Raw genomic sequence first — 18,941 nt, 5'->3', positions numbered from 1 at the left:
CAATTAGTGGAAATGGATATACAAGTTTAGAGAATGAATCCTGACTGCCAAAACGACCCCAGATGTTGCCTGTCTAGAACCACACAGCCACATAATTTGTCAAATTATCTTGAAGTCTGGATCAGGAAGCTGCTTAATGAAAATAGAATGTTGCCTAAAGTCACCAATGCTCCATTTCATAAAAAGGGACCTGGACAGGAACATTGCAGAAAGTGCCAAAGTAACAGCACTCCCTGAGCACAGAAAGAGATGACTGGAAAACCTGTTAAATATTTAAGTTATTTCATATGAAAGCACAGATCAAACAGTAAGAGTTTCTGTATCTGCAATGACAGCATTATTACCTGCACACACTCAAAAGAGCTACACAGATTATCTGATTTGTTCAGCGACTGATCCCATGTTTCAGGCTGGAGCTCAGCAATTCCTGACGCCCCATTCCATGACAGGAGCTGGGAAGAAGGATCTCAGGAGGCAGAAATTAAACACAAGTGGGAGATCAGAGGCAGACAAGCTCATTATGGGAGAATATCATTAGCAAAACTCCAGGATGAAGCTGTGCTTGCAGTGACACTTCTTAGTGAGGTGTGCAGCTGATTTGGGTGGAAGGATAATTCTGCTGGCTGCCTGCAGAGCACAGCTCCTAAATTCAGCTATTTCCCCTCTGATTCTCCCCTTTCCAGACTCTCTGTCCTAGTTCCCCTCTCCTGTTGGGTCTGAGCTGCTGTGCTGGTGGCTGGGGTTATTGGAGGTGGTGAGGGAGCAGATCCCCCCAGGGCTTTCACACTCAATCAGGTTTTCTGAAGCACAGAGAACAGGTGCCTGTTGTCAGAAACAGAATTCAGGTGACAGGAGAAAATGCCTTTTTTTTCTCTGAGCAACCCAAAGAAGACTCTGTTTTTTCCCAGTGCAGGGAAGATACAGTGTAAGAGAAAAGTTGTTGGATACTCCCTATAGTTAAAATAGGAATTTTGGAAACTGAAATACAGGAAATCTGCCTCCAAACAGATATTTCCTCTTTTTAATGTCATAAACCCAAAATGCAGAAACAGCTAAACACACATTCATAATGAACCTTCCTGCCCTGTGCCTGTGTCACAATTCCAGCTAAAAATTCTGCCTGTTTTGTACATTCTGATTTGAAGTTCCATTTCTAAATAATTGAGCATATTCTGTATCCATTGACAGTATAAGATCTGAGCTTTTTTACATATTCAAAGGAGTGGAATGAAAAAAAATCTCCAGCTATGGCTGCAGGTGTTCTCCTTACCTTACTGCAGGTAAGCAATAACATCACAAAGGAGGATTTTATGCTAATAAAGCAACATGGAAGAATTTTATCTGCTAAAATAAAACAAACCAAATTATTGTAGCCAACGTCAAGATAAAAAATAATGAATATAATGGGGGGAAAAAAGCTCCAAGTGCTGATCAGTTTTTTGCAAACACCAGCACTCAAAGATCAAAAGCCAAGTATGAAATACCTACAGTTTATGGAGAGTTCAGTTCTTTTGTGGAAACTCCCCCAGCATTTTTTCTTACATGTAGAGCTGTAATGAAATTGTTTTGCTGTGATGTGACATACAGAAATAGAAATAATGTTTGCACATTGAAATTTAATAGGCACAGGATGTAATTTCAGCTAAACAGTTTATTTTGCAAAAGTAATGACTTTAACTTACCTTAAAAAAAGATTTCTTTTTAATTATAGTGATTTTTCTTCATATTGTCATTTGTGTGAGTACTCAGTGTAATATATATATAAATATATGTATAAATATATAAACACATGGGTGCATACACAGCTTTTCCTGTAGGTGATACTTTGAGACTGTTACAATTTTCACTGAATATAAAAGAAAAATAAAAAGGCAGAACAGATTTGACTGAGGAAGTGAAAGGAAACAACAGTGACTGAAATTCAAGCACCTTACATGGAATTCACCACATTCAAGGCATTTAAAACACCACAACCTAAATACTGAGCTGCAGAACCAGTTCTATATTTCATACAAAAACTTTAAGAATGCTCTAAATTATTGGGAGTGTAAAAGCTCCACCTCCAGGAACTTCTTCCCTAGTTCAGCCTGGCTTTGAACTCATTCTCAGATCATCCATAAATTGATTTATTTTGGGTGTGAAGCCCCTCAGCAGCTCCACGGGGATGCTCAGCTCCCCTCCCTGGTCCCCTCCAGGCTGATCCTGGTCCCCAGGGCCTGGAGGTGCCACCCCTGTCCCACCTGGGGCTCAATCCCAGCCCTGATCCCCCTTGGGAAAAATCCCCAGAGGAGTTCTGTGATTCTCCTCTGGGAAAACACAGAGTGCCAGATGGGATTCTGCACCTCCCTGCTGTGTCAGGGCTCTGGCTGCTGCTCCAGCTTTGCCATGAAAATCCGAGGGTTTTGGGATAGAACAGAGCCAGCTCTTAAAACCAGGCAAACACAGCCCTGTTTGATAATAAAAGCAAAATTCACAATCACACCCCCTGATTTTGGCATAAGTACTTCTGACACATACATAGAATGAAAACTGTCAAAACACATCTTTTTCTTTTAGATTTCCTTTCTGAAGGGATGTTTATAAAGGTTAGGAGCCTTTGAAACAGTGGAAACTTGATTCTGAAAAACTTGTCTCTGTAAGCATTTCTTTGATTTCCCTAAAATTTTGTGGTGAAGTTTTTACGATAAAACTTCAAACTGAAGATGTTGAAATGACATAAAGCCCAAGTGGGTGAGGCAGTGCATTTCCATCAGGTGTGTCTGGTTTTCCTCTTGAAAAAGAATTTCCAGTCTAATCATCCTTTATCTGAGTAGCAATTTGAAAAAGGCCAAATATATTTTTCATTAGGGATCCCATGAATCAGTGCACAAGTTCAGGTCTAGAGACTGAACCTAAAACTTAAAATTTCCTGAATGGTAAAAAATGGACAATTATTATAATCAGATGCAAGTTATGACATCACTTGATAAAAAGTTAAGATACATCAAAGAAACGATCAGGTTTTTTAAGGGGAACGTGTTAAATGCAGTTCACACAGTTTATACTCTGACATATTCAATAATTAATGTATTTTATATGTATATATAAAATCCTAGCACTGCTGTTTTGAAAACTATAAATGTATTAGGAAAATAATTTCCATTCATGGCTGGGGAATGCAGCTCCAGTAAAATATGGCCCAAATTTGGTTCAGCTTTTTCTTTAAAAGCTTTTCTTCTTCTAAATCAGTAAATTAGCATAATAACATATAAAAAATATATAATAAACTCAATCCTTCTGCCTCTCTCTAACAACATTTGCCTATCATTTCAGTTAAACTGCAGTATCATAGCACAGTTTATGTGCACAGAACGTGACATTTCATCAAAATAAAACTATCGAGTCCATTAATAACTATGGTAATATTATGCAAATATGCAACATCATAATATAAATTAGAGTCTATTATTTGAAACACCTCGATGCTTTTTTATGTGCAGCTTTCCTCCCCCTTGTTCTCCCTTCCATTATAATTATCCCACCTTGCTGGAGCAAATTGTGTCACAATTCTTTGTCTCCTGAGTCTATAATTTGGAACTTGTCATGGTGCTTCTAAGCCCTCCATACACCTTCCTATTATCTTGTAAATAGATAAATTAAGTAGATCTAGAAATAAGATTAAATATTTTAACCTGTTTAAAAAATTAAGATCTAGATTATTTTTTTTAATCTTCAGAGACTTTAGCATTTACATTGCAATTGAGATATATCTACATATAGATTTATATCTAGATATCTGTATATCTATCTATCTATCTATCTATAAATGTCAACAAGCATAATTAAGGTGTCCTGGAAAGGTTTTTTATTTTTAATAAAACTGATTTTTATTTCTGATAAGAACTAGAACCTGATAGTTTTTTTCTTAAAAATTGGACTCAAAAGGATTGTAACACTGACCATTGAAGGAGGTATTTTTTCAGAGTAAGGTTTGCAAATAAATTGTTAACTTTATGCTTCAGACTTCAGAGTCAGATGATTGGGCTCCTGGTGAGAGCAAAGCAGCAGATGAGGTCAGGGATGGAGATGCAGATTTATTGTTCAAGGATCTCAGGTTATGTAACTCTTGCCCCACTCTAGGCCAGCCTAAACCTGCACAGTGCACCAGCTCCTGCCCTGGGCTGATTAAGATGAGCAGGAATTAACAGGATCCCTGATCTCCTGTCTAAACATTTTGTAAGGAGCTTTTACCTGGCAGCTCTTGCCACAGATCTGAGCAAACTGCACAAAGCCTCCTTGGTCTGTTTAATCCTAATGAAGCACCGTGATTTTAGTTGTGGAATAAACAAATACTCCCCCTTATTGGGTGAGCTTGAATAAACTGGAACATCTCCCTGGTTTGGTTATGGAGGGCTACACAGGGATCTATGAAGAGAGAGAGAGAGAGAGGGAGGAGCCACTGCTGTGGGACAAGTGCCTAAACCACAAAAAGGGTTGAGGAAAACAAACTCATCACACACAGAATAGACTTTAAGAATGTCCTACAGAATTAAACCAATCAAATCCACTGAGCAGCCTGACAGAGGTATTTGTGTGATGGCTGTGCATATTCTGAAAATGTATTTTAAAGTTCTCTCTCACTGTCCTACATGGTTGCACAGTGAGATCCAGCACACTGTGACACGTCAGAAATGTCATTTTTGGATAAGGTCTGTAAGAATATGGGATCTGCTATTTGGTTTTGTGGATTCCTCACTGCCATAATGGCATGAAGGATAAAGAAAGTGCAAACTTTTAAAGTTCATGCCACTCAGTCTGCTGACCATGCCAAGGAATGCCTTAATTACATTTTTCCTATGTATCTTTTGGTTGTTTTCCTTTCTTCCCTCCCCCTTGAATAAATTTTAATTGACACCTGAAACCTTCTTATATTTTCCAGAGTTTTAGATTACTCATTCAGCAAGTCCCTGAATTTTATTCTGTTTGTAAATAATCTAAACACCTAAACATCAACTCAGCTATTTGGCTATTTAGTGCCCATTCTCACCAAAGCTTTAAGAAGGAGAAATTTTAAGAGAAGAGAGAAGAGCTTGTATCTCATCCCAGTAGTAAAGTGTAATAAATGATTATTTACATCATCCATCACCAACTACTGAACCATCAATAGTTATTTCTGCAGAGGTGGTGACACCAGCAGATTCAGAAACATGAGAGATCCAGATCTGAGATTTTGCTCCTCTGGGAGAATGATTTTCCTGCTTTTCCTATATACCTCAACAGCATCCCTTGGACCTGCTCCTGACTGCTCTCCCACTCTGCTTCTAATTCACATTTTCTGCTCAGCTCTGACTTCACCAAGAGTTTAGATCTTAAATCCCTGGAAGTGAATCTGCATTTTTAAAAATTTCTTTGTTTCTAAAGGCATTTAATGCCTTTTTTTTTTTTTTTTTTTTTTTTTTTTTTTTTTTTTTTTTTTTAGCAAAACCTTAATATCCCAGCAGCAGGAAATAAAAGCTTCTCATGAGCATAATAACCTTCTCAGAAGGCTGCTGACAAAGTGGTGGATGCATTGCAGCATCCACTCAGCGTTTGGCCTGTGCCAAGCTGACATCTGGGCACATTTAACATCTCCAATGTCAACTCCCAGGAAAATACCAGTGGGGAAATCAAGCTGTGGCAGCATTTCCTTTTCTGATGGGCACAAAAGCGAGACCCAGGAGGATGGAGGGGGTTTGGGTGCTTTGTGGCTTCTTTCCACATCCCGAGGATTATTGTTTCCAATGTTTTATTGCAGCATTAAGGATGGCCTGATCTGCATATGGCTTCAATTACAAAACATATGCAAGCCAGACAGCCAGGGTGGCTTGACCTCTTCCATATGTGTAGGAAAACAAGCTCTGAGCAATCTGCTGACTGGGGACACTGATAAACAAGCAAGAGCAAAGGATGATAGGAGATATTTCCTCCAGAACCATACTGGACCATGATCTGGTAACTTTTAAAGATAATCAGCAATTTCTAGCTGTGTGAGGCATTTACAACCTGCTGTTGCTGCTCCCTGGTGTGCACCAGGCTACTTTTGATATGTTCTGTCTCAGAAATACCTAAATCACACCCAGATTCTTCTTTGCATTCACAGTTCCCAATCCAGGGATCTCCACGGGCAAGGATAAAGCATCTCAAAAGTTTTCTGTACATTTCAGTGCTCTCTATTCACCTTTCTCTGCAGTATCTAAGGGAGATGTGTAATGGACTGTTTAATAACCACAAACCTTTATTATTCATTACTAAAACCTTGTGATCAATTAAACTTGACTATTTGTTTCATAACAGCTTTGTGTAAGAGCCAACCATCTAACCCTAGAAAGCCTCATTTTCTCATTTTTTAAAGTATCTCTTAAAATGAACTATAAGTTGGAAATATAAGATTACAAAGGAAAAAGAGATTCAGTACATAACACAAAATCAGAATTTGAATCAGTGGTGAATTATTCAAAGTTCAGGGAATAAATAATAAGATGGTCTTGGAAATTTTACATCAACACTGACCATTTCACTTGGGTCAGATATTTAACTTAGACCCCTGCAGAAGTGGTAGTTCCACTCAAAACCCACACCAATTCTGGAGAAATGTTCCACATATTCATAACAATTCAGAGCAGCATATAGAAATTAAATTAGTAACAAGATTCGTTTGAATGGGCATTAATGAGAGTATGAAAAAAGTTCATTTATCTATTTGGATTGTGAATTTGCTGAAGGCTGCTAAAGCAACTCAGTCAACAACAGTGACATGAATATGCATGGGCATGCTCGGATATTTGCATGCAGATGAATTTATCCCTGACAATAACTGATCACAGATAATTACTCAGGAATTCAGGCAGCTCATAGGCACTGATAATGTAACACAGTGGCATGAAAAATATCTCACTCGGAATTTATGAAAGAAACTGTTCCTTGCAAATCAGAAAAGCGATTTTTTGGTAGGCAAAATGTCCTTTTTTTGAACTTTCACTGAGCTCCTCCCTCTATTTCCTTGGCACAGAGATTTTCTATGGTATGGTGCTTGCTAAAATGCATTGCATGGGACAGATTTCAAATCAGATTGATTTGAAAAGGGTAAAAAGAGAACTGTTGCTTTCTGCAAGGGAAGGAAGATTTTGCAAATGAAACATACAATGAATAAAGGCAACATAATCCTTTCCAGTGGAAAAAGAGAGAAAGTCTTAGAAAAAAATTTAAGGGCTAATTTTAAATGCTCATAATACTGTTTTTACCTAAATATTTGAAATATCATTTAAGAAATTGTGCAATTATTTTTCATTAAAATAATTAAAAGACTAAGAATTACCAGTGTATTTCATGTGGATCGTTAGAAAGAGCAATTTCTTTGATGGTTAAGACTTTCAGCACCTGAATAAACCAGGAAAATATCTGTATGTCACTGAGTTCTTGGGTTCTCCTCAAGAAATTTAAGCTTTATGTTAATGTAATAACAATTTTTCCATTTAAAGGGGAGAGGTTTATCTCTTCCTGCGCTGGTGTGTATTATTCTTCCTTTTTGTTCTAAAAATAGACTCCTCTCTCCTCTATAATCTAATATTCCCCTCCTATTTAACATAATTACCTAGGAGTGAATCAATATTCCATTAGCTGGATGCAGTCAATGGGCTGTCCCTCAGTGCCTGGAGCATTCCAAGGATTCAGGCACAGATCTTCATCCAGACTGCTTTAGCCCCCTCTGGAAGGAGTCACAAACATTTCGGGGAGCAGTGGCACTGACAGGGGTTCATTTTCCATGGTCTGCATCCTCTTCATCCCCACATCCCTTTGGATCCCAGGACACCTGGCTCAGCTCTGGGGCTCTGTCAGCCCCTCTGACTGTCCCTGGCCGAGGGCTGGTGCCTCTCCCTGAGGATGAGGAGAATTTTCTCCAAGGATTTCACTCTGGGACCTCATCAGCACTGGCAGGAATCCTTGTGGACTCCCAGTCCCATTGGGTTTGGCTGGGATTAGACAAAACTCTCCAAACTTAGAGGTGCTGTGGGGATGGACTGGCCAGCACAGGCACAGGAAACCTCACCTGCCTTGAGAATTATTCCCATTGAGGAGGGTTCTCCCACCCAAATAAATATGGGAATTCACACAGCTTTGCCAAAAACCTTTCATAAAGCTGCCAAGTCAAGATTATCAACCTCAGCTGGCTAATGTATTTAAATTGTGTATTCAAATGTTTAATGCAGTAGTGTACAATCAAGTGATGCCATGATGCAATGGACCCAAACCCTCTGTTTGTTTCTGACAGAAAGCACGAAGCCCTCAGTGCTCCACACCATGATTTCAGAAAACCAATATTTTCCTTTCATATGCCCTGCTTGAAGTCTTATTTCTGTGTTTGCAATAAAAGATCGGAGTGAAAGAGCTACCACTGGGCACTCCAGAATTCATAATTTAAAATTACTCAGCTTTTAAATTAAATGGCAGAAATAAACTCCTCCATGAAAAATTGGTGTTCTAGAGGCATTTTTATGAAACCAAAGCAAACTTTGTAACATCTGGATTTTTATGCTTTACTTGGAATTTTTTTGGTAAGATTTGCATGTATTTGGTTAAAAAAAAAGTAGAAATCCAGCAACACATTTTATCATGAGTAAGAGATGATATAGGATGAAAATATTGCAAGTATCCTTCTTTCTAATTCCTTTAGTGTAGAAACAAAATGATAGAAAAGAAAATGTGAATGCTCTGCTGCACAATTTGTTCATGTGTCACTGCAAGGCTGTTCCATGCACTTCACACTGAGATTCTAGAAAAGCAATAATTCATATAAATTAATTGGATATGTCAATTCTTGTTGTTCCACAAAGGCTGGGTGAGCATCCTTAGGAGACCACAGGGGATCTCCACATTGCTGCAGACAAATCAGGTCTCCAGATATTGACTAGTCTGAGGCTGGGGACATAGGAGAGTTACACAGACAAATTTGGGTTGAAATTAAGGTTAAAACATTAAAGTTGGCATTCCTGCTTTCTGCTCCCAACAGGTATTGGCAGACTGGATTACTGTGCAGGAAAGGATGCCTGTGAAGCCCAGAGAAATCGAAGCAAAAGGAGCAAAAAACAGTCCCTTAGCACTGCACCATGCCATGCTGGGGCAGCTGGTGTCAACAGAAACACCATGAAATGGAAGAGGATGCTGACAAAAAGGTTTTTCTTTTACCCCTGAGCAGAGAAAATGTCCATTCCTTTACCCCTAGCGGTGACTGGAATCACTACCAGCCAGAAAGAGAGCCCAGACACCCAGAGGGGCTGAAATTACAAACACAATCCCTGACTTCCAGCTTCAAAATTATGTCAGAAATGAGTGTTCCAGTAATGTCCCCTAAACCAGGGATGGAAGAATATACAGAAATTATAATGTAATACTATTATTTTATCCCAACACTCGTTGAATTTCAGCCCTAATGCTCTGCCCTACAGTGTTGGACACACCTGATTTTTAACCCCAGCTCATTACCTGCCTATTCATTTGCACAATTTTCTTCTCCTGCATTGGCCAAATAAGTAGCAATACAATTTAATTGCAATTTTTATGGGGGGCTGTTCTCTGCCAGTGAGTGATAGGAACTCACAGCATGAAAAGGAATGAAATGTTTGGGTTACCACTGAGCTCACCCAGACAGAGAACCAACATGAAATACAGTAATGGATTATTATAAACGGATTCTTTTGTAAATTTTTAAATGGAAATAAGTACATTTATTTCTCAGAAGCATGCAGGAGCTCCTGTAGGAGCCTATTCACCAGCCAAGCCTGCCATGGATTAGGATCCTCATTCTCACTGATACTTAAACAGATGCATTTTCAGAGGAAAATTACAAGCTTTGGAGCAGGTTTAACACTTTGAATAGAACATGTTTCTCCCTATTTTATGTAAAAGAATTACTGTGTGACAAGAGGAAATCTCTCAACTATGTCAGAAGACAGGAAAAACAGAAGTCTCTTTCCTCTCATTTGCCTGTTAACATTGTCTTGCTCCAGAGGCAAATGATGTGCATAAATTCAAGGAATTAGCAGCAGTCAACACAGCAAATTTGGTTTTTTTCTGGGTATTTTTTTTAACATAAACAAAACCATAAGTGTAGTAGGAAGAATATAGAAATAGCCTGAAGTAATTTATCTGAAGCTTGATAACCCAATATTATTGTTTGTGGGCAAGAATTAGATGTGGTCTCCCACATTTCAGCTGCTCTGCTGGAATTCCCTTTTGGACTGTGTAGGAGCTGAGATGTGAATAAAATGCAGCCAACTTCCTTTCCCATATTTCCACTTACAGACCTTGTATGGCAAGGGATGGAATTCTCACTGGAATACCTGAATAGGAACATTTCCATCTGTGTCTGGCTACAGGAAAAACACACATCCCATTCCCAGAGGGATCTGTGCCTTCATCAGGTTGTGTGTCCACGGCTGCTCTACAGGAAGGGTAAATTCAGAGAGGATAAAGTCCTCTAGAGAGCCTAAATTTCTAATGTATTTAACAGACAAATACAATTCCAAAAATCACTTTTGTCCTAAATTCCTTTTGTAACAACCCTGTGTTTGGGTGCCTCTGAAAATTTTGCTCTCTGCACTAATACACCACCACGGCTGGTGCTGCTGTAGCACCCAAAATATTCCTACTGTATGTTACTGTGGAGCAACTGGTGTGGAATAAGTGGTCCTTGAGGAGGACACTGAGAAGACACCAAGAAAAAATCCCTTTTACTTTGTTCTTTGCTTAAATAAACTCCCAGAGCTGCCTTTAGCGTGGTGATTTTACAAAGTATTTAATTTTGGTGGTTACTCAACACAAATATGTAATTACACTCAAACTTTTCCAGCACACTTTAGCAAAAACATAAAATTTTTTACCTCTTCCCAGTAAGACAAAAAAAGTCCTGCACACACCTGTGAAATCCCAAGACTTTAAGCAACTCTGAATTGTTTGTACAAACTTAATTATCTTCCCTCAATGTCCTCATTCTAAGAGAAATCTGAAAACACCAAGATTGTGAACAGACTTTTAAAAGAAAAAAACCAGAGCATCCCCAGCCCCAGACAATCCTTAAAGTCAGTTATTTTTCCAAGTTGCATGATTTGAAAGGCTAAGAAAGAATGAAGCTGCTAATTAGACTAATCAAAAGATGATACACATGTTCTAATATGTGCAATAATTAACCCACTCAATTCAATGGTATTAATTCAGTGTTTTGGCACAGCATAATAAATACCAGTGGACTGCCAAAAGCTGAACTTCTGTTCCAGTTGAAATTAATAAAGCTCTCTGGATGCATACATGTTAGTGGAGACAAAAATAATGCATGTGCCAGGTTCCTCATTCCACTGAGGAGAGGGAATATTTCATCATCTCTCACCAAGAAGAATGGAATTCCCTTCCAAAAAAAGGAGATTTATTTCCATCTACTCAAACATCAATATATATATATATATAAAATGAAGATTTTAGTCTAGAATAATTACTTTTGAATAACCCCTGAAATATGGGTGGAAAAGAAGTATTCGACACATAGAATGATTTGTTAAGAGTGAAGCTTGTTTACAAATCAGGTAAAGTAAGAAAAAATACTTCCTAATATACTTGCAAAATTGACAGATCCAAAAGTGTATTAGCAAAATTAAAAATTAAAAGGATCTCAAGAGAGATCATCATAGGTGTGGCCATTAAGAAAAACTTGAATGATTTTAATTCAGAAGAGCAACGTTATCAATAGATACGGAGGCAGCTCTGAAAGACTTCACCTTCACCATGGTGTGCTTCAAAATAAATCACTGCAAACTGCTTTCCACCTGGCCATCTAATTCCTATTGCCGTTGTAATTTTCTTGGGGAGATGCCTTATGAGGAAATATGTCAGAAAAAATGAGGAGGAAAAAAAGAATTTGTTTGGTAGCTGTGTTCCATACATTATTAAAAAAACAAAACAAACCAAAACCCAACTAAATATAAATTAAACTAAATTTAAATTAAATTCCTGCAGTTGTTGTAAACATGTTGACCATGGGTGATTTTATTGTGCCTTCTGATGGAAAACCCACCCTGCCTGGATTGTGCCTTTGCAGAAACTGCAGGCAAAGTTTCTGATCTTTATTTCTCCTTGAAATTTCTCCACAGCACAAGGCCTTATTTCACAAGTTGAATGCCCATGAATTAACAGTACTTTTAATTACTTGAGATACAATCTCTATTGGAGCATTCTTTTCATTTCCCATTCATTTTTCACCCTTTCATTATCAGTCTTTCTTTCCACTAGACTGTTTATATTTTAATTCGTGCAGGATTTAACAATATACTGACTCCAATACTGTCCTAATTAAATTAAATTTACTGGCAGATTTGAATAGCAACCCACATTGACCTCGAAAATATTCCTTTTTATTGCTTCCAGTATACTTTACTCTCTATCAAAAAGCTCTTTTCCCCAGACCCTGCTACTTCTGCAGATTCAGCCTCTCTGCAACAAGTCCTCCAATAGATATCCCAATTAATATTTCAACTTCAATAAAGTTACAGTCCAAATCCAAGTGGCTTACAACTTTTAGTCCCTAAATGTTATTTAGGTCACTTCAAATAAATAATTGCAGAGCAGTTTCTGACCACCCTAGCAAGAAAGGACTTTGATGTTCCAGACTGGATTTTTCCCCACAGCCATCATTCCCAATTTTCTTCATAATTAAAGCACAACTCAAAAATGTCTCTCCAGAATGGTCAAAGAACTGAAGCTGAAAGTGAAGTTCACCTGTGACTGCATTTCATAGCACACGAATTTACCCCTCAGCAAACCCAAGTGCCTGTACTTTCTTTCCTACAGAGAAAGTTCCTCTCACCTTTTGCACTCTGACTTCACTCTTTCATAAGGGAGATTATTTTAACATTTGAAATTATTTAGCTTTCAGGTAAAATACATACACTTCTATATCACTAAATTGCATGGGAGTATTGAATACTCGTATTATTCCCTTTTCACGTTTCTTATATTTTTTTCTGTCCCATTGCAAGTAATCTTCCAGTGTGGAATCTTTTTTAGGCAGGCTTCTCATATGAATTTCCTATCTGAATTCAGCTTGCTTTCAAAAGAAAAGTGGATGTAAAAATCATGTCAAGGGCTGATGCACAACATCAAACCCTCCCTGCCTTTAATAATTTGCATTTGGAATCTGGCTAATAGGTGGTTTGGGAATGGGAATAAAAATCAGGACTTTCCTCCTTTAGCTTTAGTTTCTTCTTGCACTTAAAACCTTCTTTACAGGTCAGCATTTGGTTCTGGGAGCATTCTCCAGTGCTTGCATCCCTGGAAAAGCAGCCAAGCCACCATTTGTGGTGTAACCTCACCAAAACTCCACCACCCATCCCACAAAAACCAGGGACCCTTAGGAAAGGCACATTCCAATGTGTCCCAAGGGCTGGACTTCAGACAGTCAGATTTCCCCAGGTTTCCTCGAGCAGCAGAGCTATTCTGCAGGTAAACCTCTGCCCAATGTGAATTCCTGATCACCCCTGAGCTTTTCTGGGAGATTTCTCCAGCTCCTGGAGTTGCTCCTGTTCCCAGAGTTGCACAACCCACCCTGCTGGGATGGGCTGTGGATCCTGCTGATGCTGCCTGGGAGAAACGGGTCATGGAACTTGGGCACTGCCCATTGCCAACCAGAAATCAATCCAGGAATCCATGCACAGGGATAAAAATCAATGCTCATTGACGTGGCCCAGCCAGGGCTGACAGGCAGGGCAAAAGCAGGGCATGGATGTGGATAGGGACAGGAGCAGAGCTATTCCAGATCCAGATCCATCGTGGGTGTTCGGGACTGGGAACACACCAGGATGGACAGAGGGAGGGACAGAGCAAACTGCTGATGGGACCTCCCCCTCCACAGGTGGGATTTTAAGACCAGACTGTTGGAATTGGTGCTTCCCCGCTCTTTTTTTCATAAAAAGTGTTGAAAATAAAATTAAAGTGTTTATGTTTATGAATCTACAAACAGACCTTGTGCTCTGCACTCTGCCCCTACTTCCAACGCACAGAGAGTGCATTAAAGCATTAATTGCTGACTGCCTGGGGCTCTGTTTTACCTGACCATAAACTGTATTAAATTTGTTTGTAATGCAATTCAAGGAATCAGGGACTAAATTATGCATTCCTTAAGACATTCTGATTTCAATAATTTCCTATATGTTAACTCCTGTTTAGTGGCATAAAAAACCCAGAGGTACTCTATAGTCCCTTTAAAAACTACATTTAAAGTATTTCCTTGGGTTTTTTTTAAACTAGCTGGTCTAAAAATCCATATCAGTGAGCAATTCTAAATCACATTTTTTTTTCTGGACACAGAAAAACAGCACTCAGATGTTAGTGCAAAAAATCCATTAATTTTTCAAGAATTAGCACAGAATAAGAATGCAATTGTGATATTTTAGAAATGTATTTCAGCTCATAAAGGCAGCATCAGCTCTCCTCTCATTCAACTATTGCCATTATTTTAAATAATCAAAGCGATATCCTTTAATACAGCTTTTCGACTGCATGGATCCAAACCCTAATAAATGAATACAGGTTTAAAAATAGATGTTATAGTGAATCTAGCAAAACTTTTCAGTGATCCTGCAAGAACTGAAAAAGATGATGTGAGGAGAGCCAAGGAGGAATGTCAGAAGCAGAAGAATGCCCCCAGGAGCAGAGCTGCAGGCAGCAGACTCGCTCAGCGGAAAGCACACGGAACAGGCAGGGAGAGAAACATTTAGAAGCAGGGAAAAAAAAAAAAAAAAAAAAAAAGAAGAAAAGAAGAAAAGAAAAAAGGAAAAAAAAGAAAAAAGAAAAAAAAGAAAAAAAAAGAAAAAAAGAGAAAAAAATAAAAAGAAAGAGGCATTTTAGAGTCAGAGTGAGAAAGGAAAGAGCTGGAAGGCAGGAGGCAAAATAAATGATACCAGGAGCTGGAAAATCCCCACCCTGCTACAAAAGGAGAAGTAAGGTCATGAGACAGCACAGCAAGAGCTGCACTATTGACCAGCAGCAAGAAGTACATTTTCTGTGGTAAAAAAAAAAAAAAAAAAAAAAAAAAAAAAAAAAAAAAAAAAAAAATCACAATAAAAGGGTCAGCAGGGTCCTCCTCAGGTCCTCAGGGACACACTTGACTGAAGGCAGATGTTCTTCCAGAGGAAACTTGTGGGGCTGCTGTTCCCGAGGAGTGTCCAGGCACAGCAGGATTTGCTCGCTGGTGACACAGCGTGACACTGGGGCTGTGCTGGCTTCTTTGGGGTGGAGCACGAGGTTTACAGGGAAAAAGTCCACAGTCTGGGTCCAGATGTTTCCAAAAGGCCCTGACTGTTGGGTTCTGCAGCACACAGCTGCCCCTAAAGCATTTCCCTTCTCTGACAAAGTTGTTTCATTTGGAAGGGCAGATCTCAAGGCACAGCGAGGGTACTTTGTCATTCAAGGTATAGGAAAGAAGAAGATGAATAATAAGAAGTACCTAATTTTATTTTTTTTTTCCCCAGACGAAGTACATTTTACTTCACTTGTTTTCTATCTTACTTCTAAGTGCCAGTTTCCCTCTTGGAAACAATTTCTCTTTATCAAATTTCCACAGGATAACCCAGATATTCAAATACAGAATTCCTGATATAGAAGTAAAAATATTATGATTGTCATGTGTAATTTACCTATCTAATTTTACTACTTTGTGTTTTAGTATTTTCAATATTCTTTCACCTGTCCAGCTACATGAACAGAAGTTATTTTGTCTTTAGAATTAAGTTAATAGATCACATTTTATTAGCCGGTAGGAATAAAGTAGCAGAGGAAAAAAGAATTTTTTGATATCAAACACTTTGTTAAGAGGTTAACTGAATTAGTAACCGAGTAATTATTAATGTGAACAAATCATGTCCTCCCAAATGCTTGCAGACTGCTAAAAAAACCCAAACCCAACTTTTAGCTGACACACTTGTCTGTAGTTTAGATAAAGTCAAATTTACCACTCCAGTCTCATCTTAAAGCTCATTTTAAACAATCTTCCAGTCTAATTAGCATTACCTTCTGGCTGTGTAGTACCATCCCTTTGAATGCTGGCATGGTTAAACCACTCAGGTCTACTTGGTTCAGCGCAGTGTGGCAAATGTCAGTGAAATATGAGGGCATATGGCACATAATTACAGAACCATATGGATGCCAGGAGTGATAGTCAACAGCATTTGAACGCAGGACCAAGGAAGTCAGAGGAAAAGCAATCAAAGACCATCACATATAATCATTAAATGGATAAATACACTTCCAGTGCAGCTGAGAGAAGCCAGGACACGTCTGTCCTTTATTGAAGCAAAGCAACCGCAGCTGTTTGGCCACAGAAGAATCTCTACATTATTTTTGGTTTGGTTCGTGAATTTATAAATGCAGCTGATCAAGGTGAGTGATGCAGGGAATCACTTACCAACGCACAGAGCAGATCAACTGCTTCCAGGATCAGCTCCTGGTGGCCAATGCGGGTCACTCCCAGCTCCTCCAGCTCCTGGTGGGTGATGTGCAGCAGCTGCTCCCCGTTGATCTTCTCTCTCTCAAAGTTTTTTATGTATTGTTGGAGGCAGTCATCGAGGCCTGGTTAGAAAAGCCAACAGCATAGGTTCAGAGAGCGGAGGAAAACCCAGTCAAACAGTTCTGTAGCTCACAAATACAGAAATTTCTTGGGAAGGCAAGAGTCCTTCCTTGTTTGGAGCTATTATGGAAAACGTGCAAGGAAAATTATAATTTAACTCACATAATACAGCACATGCTGCTAAAGAGAAAAGTTTATATTATTGATGTTATTTTCAACATTCTCAAGCATTTTAATAGTAATTCTAAGCCTTCATGGACATGAGGGAAGGACAAAGCAGCACAGAGAGTGACATTATAAAAAATCTTTTTCTTGTGATGTCACAAAGACCTAAATATAAGTTTATCTTATGATTAGGAACAAATTCTTCCTGTAACTCTTCCAGGACTCTTCAAGGTCATAGAGTTTGGCTGTTCCTGATCAGGAAGGCTTCTTCAGGCTCAGTAACCACCCACAATAACTCTGCTACACCCACTGCCAATTGTCACCCCCACCCTCACCCCAGCTTATCCAGATTTCTGAGTCCAAACAACACAAAAATGGTTTTGGTACAACACCTCCAACTAAGACTACAATTTTATCCGTGCATAAAGACTTGTTTCATTTCACCCTGAAGTTTGATAGGGTGAGAATAATAGATTTTTTTGTTCCTCAGACCAGAGAAGAAACTGATTAATGATGCTGAAAGATTTTTTCTTCCTCCAAATCTGTTTCTGAACCACACATGCCTTGAATTTCCATCCAGAGCAATGAGTTGAACAGGGATCTACTACTGAAAGCCACATGAGGTCTCTCAGAGGTCCCTCAAGGGCTGTCAGATTCAACAGAAATCTGGTGTGCATGTGATTTTCTAGAGACCTACAAAATGCATCTCCAATAATTTCATCTACCAAGTAAAGTAAAACACCAATTCTCTGTGATTCGCCCTGCAGTGATAGAAATAAATCCAAAATCCATAAAATTACAGAGATCCAGACACCACAGAAATAACCAACTTGGGCAATTATGACAGAGCCCCAAAACATAACTTCTGCACACAGCCATTGTCAAATTGACATGGAGTCTGCAGAGCATCTGAGGAAAAGGGTTCTGACACCTTGCGAGGGTGTGCTGGGTGTCACCACTCACACCCCAATTAACACAGTTCAGCTGGGACTAAAGGACTGCGATGGCACAAGAATGAAATGAAACAAACCAATGTGTTCCTCCTCAGGCCCTAAATACAGGGGATACAGTTGCAGTTTCATTTAATTAACTCATCTTTCAACACGATCTAGTTATTTACTGTGTAAACTGATAGTCCTAAGTTTTGTTATAGATAAAAGCTCATTTACCAAGTGAAGTGCACAGCTTTATATTCACTTACACCTATGTCCTACACAGAGCTACTACAGTGATAAAAATGTCATATTTTATGGTGCAATTCAAAAGTATGAGATAGTTTGGGGGATTTTTAAAGCTCAAATCAGTAGTCTGTAACTAATACCTAAACCTTTTCTCCATTCTAGAATGGCCTGCAAATAGGAAACAACTTCTCTACATCTGTTCATTATTTTTAATGACCTCATGAATGGTTTTGCATAAGTATAGTTCAGTTCCATTGGCTGAGAACTGCAAATTCTCTATTTATTATTTAACATTTTAAACTCCAAGCTCTTGCACGTTTCTGTTCCCACTTGCTCAAGACAATTCTAAAAACCATTTCAGAGCAAAAATTCCAAACCCCACAAGTCCCAGATTCGCTTCCAGAGACTTCGCCCCAAAACTCAGAAAAACTCAAGAAACTGCTGGTATGTATTTAAATTATTTTCAATGAAAACAAATTAATTTAAAAATTTAGAATCAGTGGCCACGACAAACATTGTGGCATTAAGAGAGATTTAGGAAAACCCAAGTGAATGTGCCACACTGTGAGAAGTGTGCAGTCAGATGTATTAAACCTGCCTTTGTGCCAGGGAGAATGTATGACAGCAGAGCAAAAAATCAAATTTGTATTATTTGTGCTGCTCTGTAATAGCTCCCCAGGGCACCTTTACAAGGCATTTACTTACTGGTGCAAACAGTGTGGCAGTTGACAAGAGAATATAGAAATATATCATTAAAGGGCCAGGCTGTCTCAGAGAATGACAGCACTTAATAAATACACACAAAATAAGAGAGATTTGCCCACTGCTTTTCTGTCTCTCTGGGAGCCAGCTACTGAAATGTGAAACATTCCAAAGCAGGAATTCAGCATCGGGAGCATCTTCTTTATTGTCAGGGCTCCAACTGTTTTCACATGAAAATATCCAAGATGGGATTAGAAAGGGTACAGAAT

The 18,941-nt window shown here is 38.8% G+C and overlaps 1 protein-coding gene across 1 annotated transcript in view; it reads right to left on the bottom strand.

Moving 5' to 3' along the window:
- Positions 1-18,941, bottom strand: part of LOC310922701 (connector enhancer of kinase suppressor of ras 2-like) — a gene marked incomplete at both ends in the record, with an annotated part of 168,642 nt that overhangs the window by 86,809 nt on the left and 62,892 nt on the right. The window contains one exon of the mRNA XM_083883433.1: positions 16,463-16,626. Within this exon, the coding sequence (XP_083739559.1) occupies positions 16,463-16,626 (164 nt within the window). The remainder of the gene's footprint in view (positions 1-16,462; positions 16,627-18,941) is intronic.

The sequence above is a fragment of the Zosterops lateralis genome (assembly GCF_965231275.1).
Source record: "Zosterops lateralis genome assembly, chromosome: Z".
In the NCBI taxonomy this organism is placed as follows: Eukaryota; Metazoa; Chordata; class Aves; order Passeriformes; family Zosteropidae; genus Zosterops; species Zosterops lateralis.
Note: the sequence above shows the minus strand (reverse complement) of the source record. Positions and strands in the feature narration are given on the sequence as shown.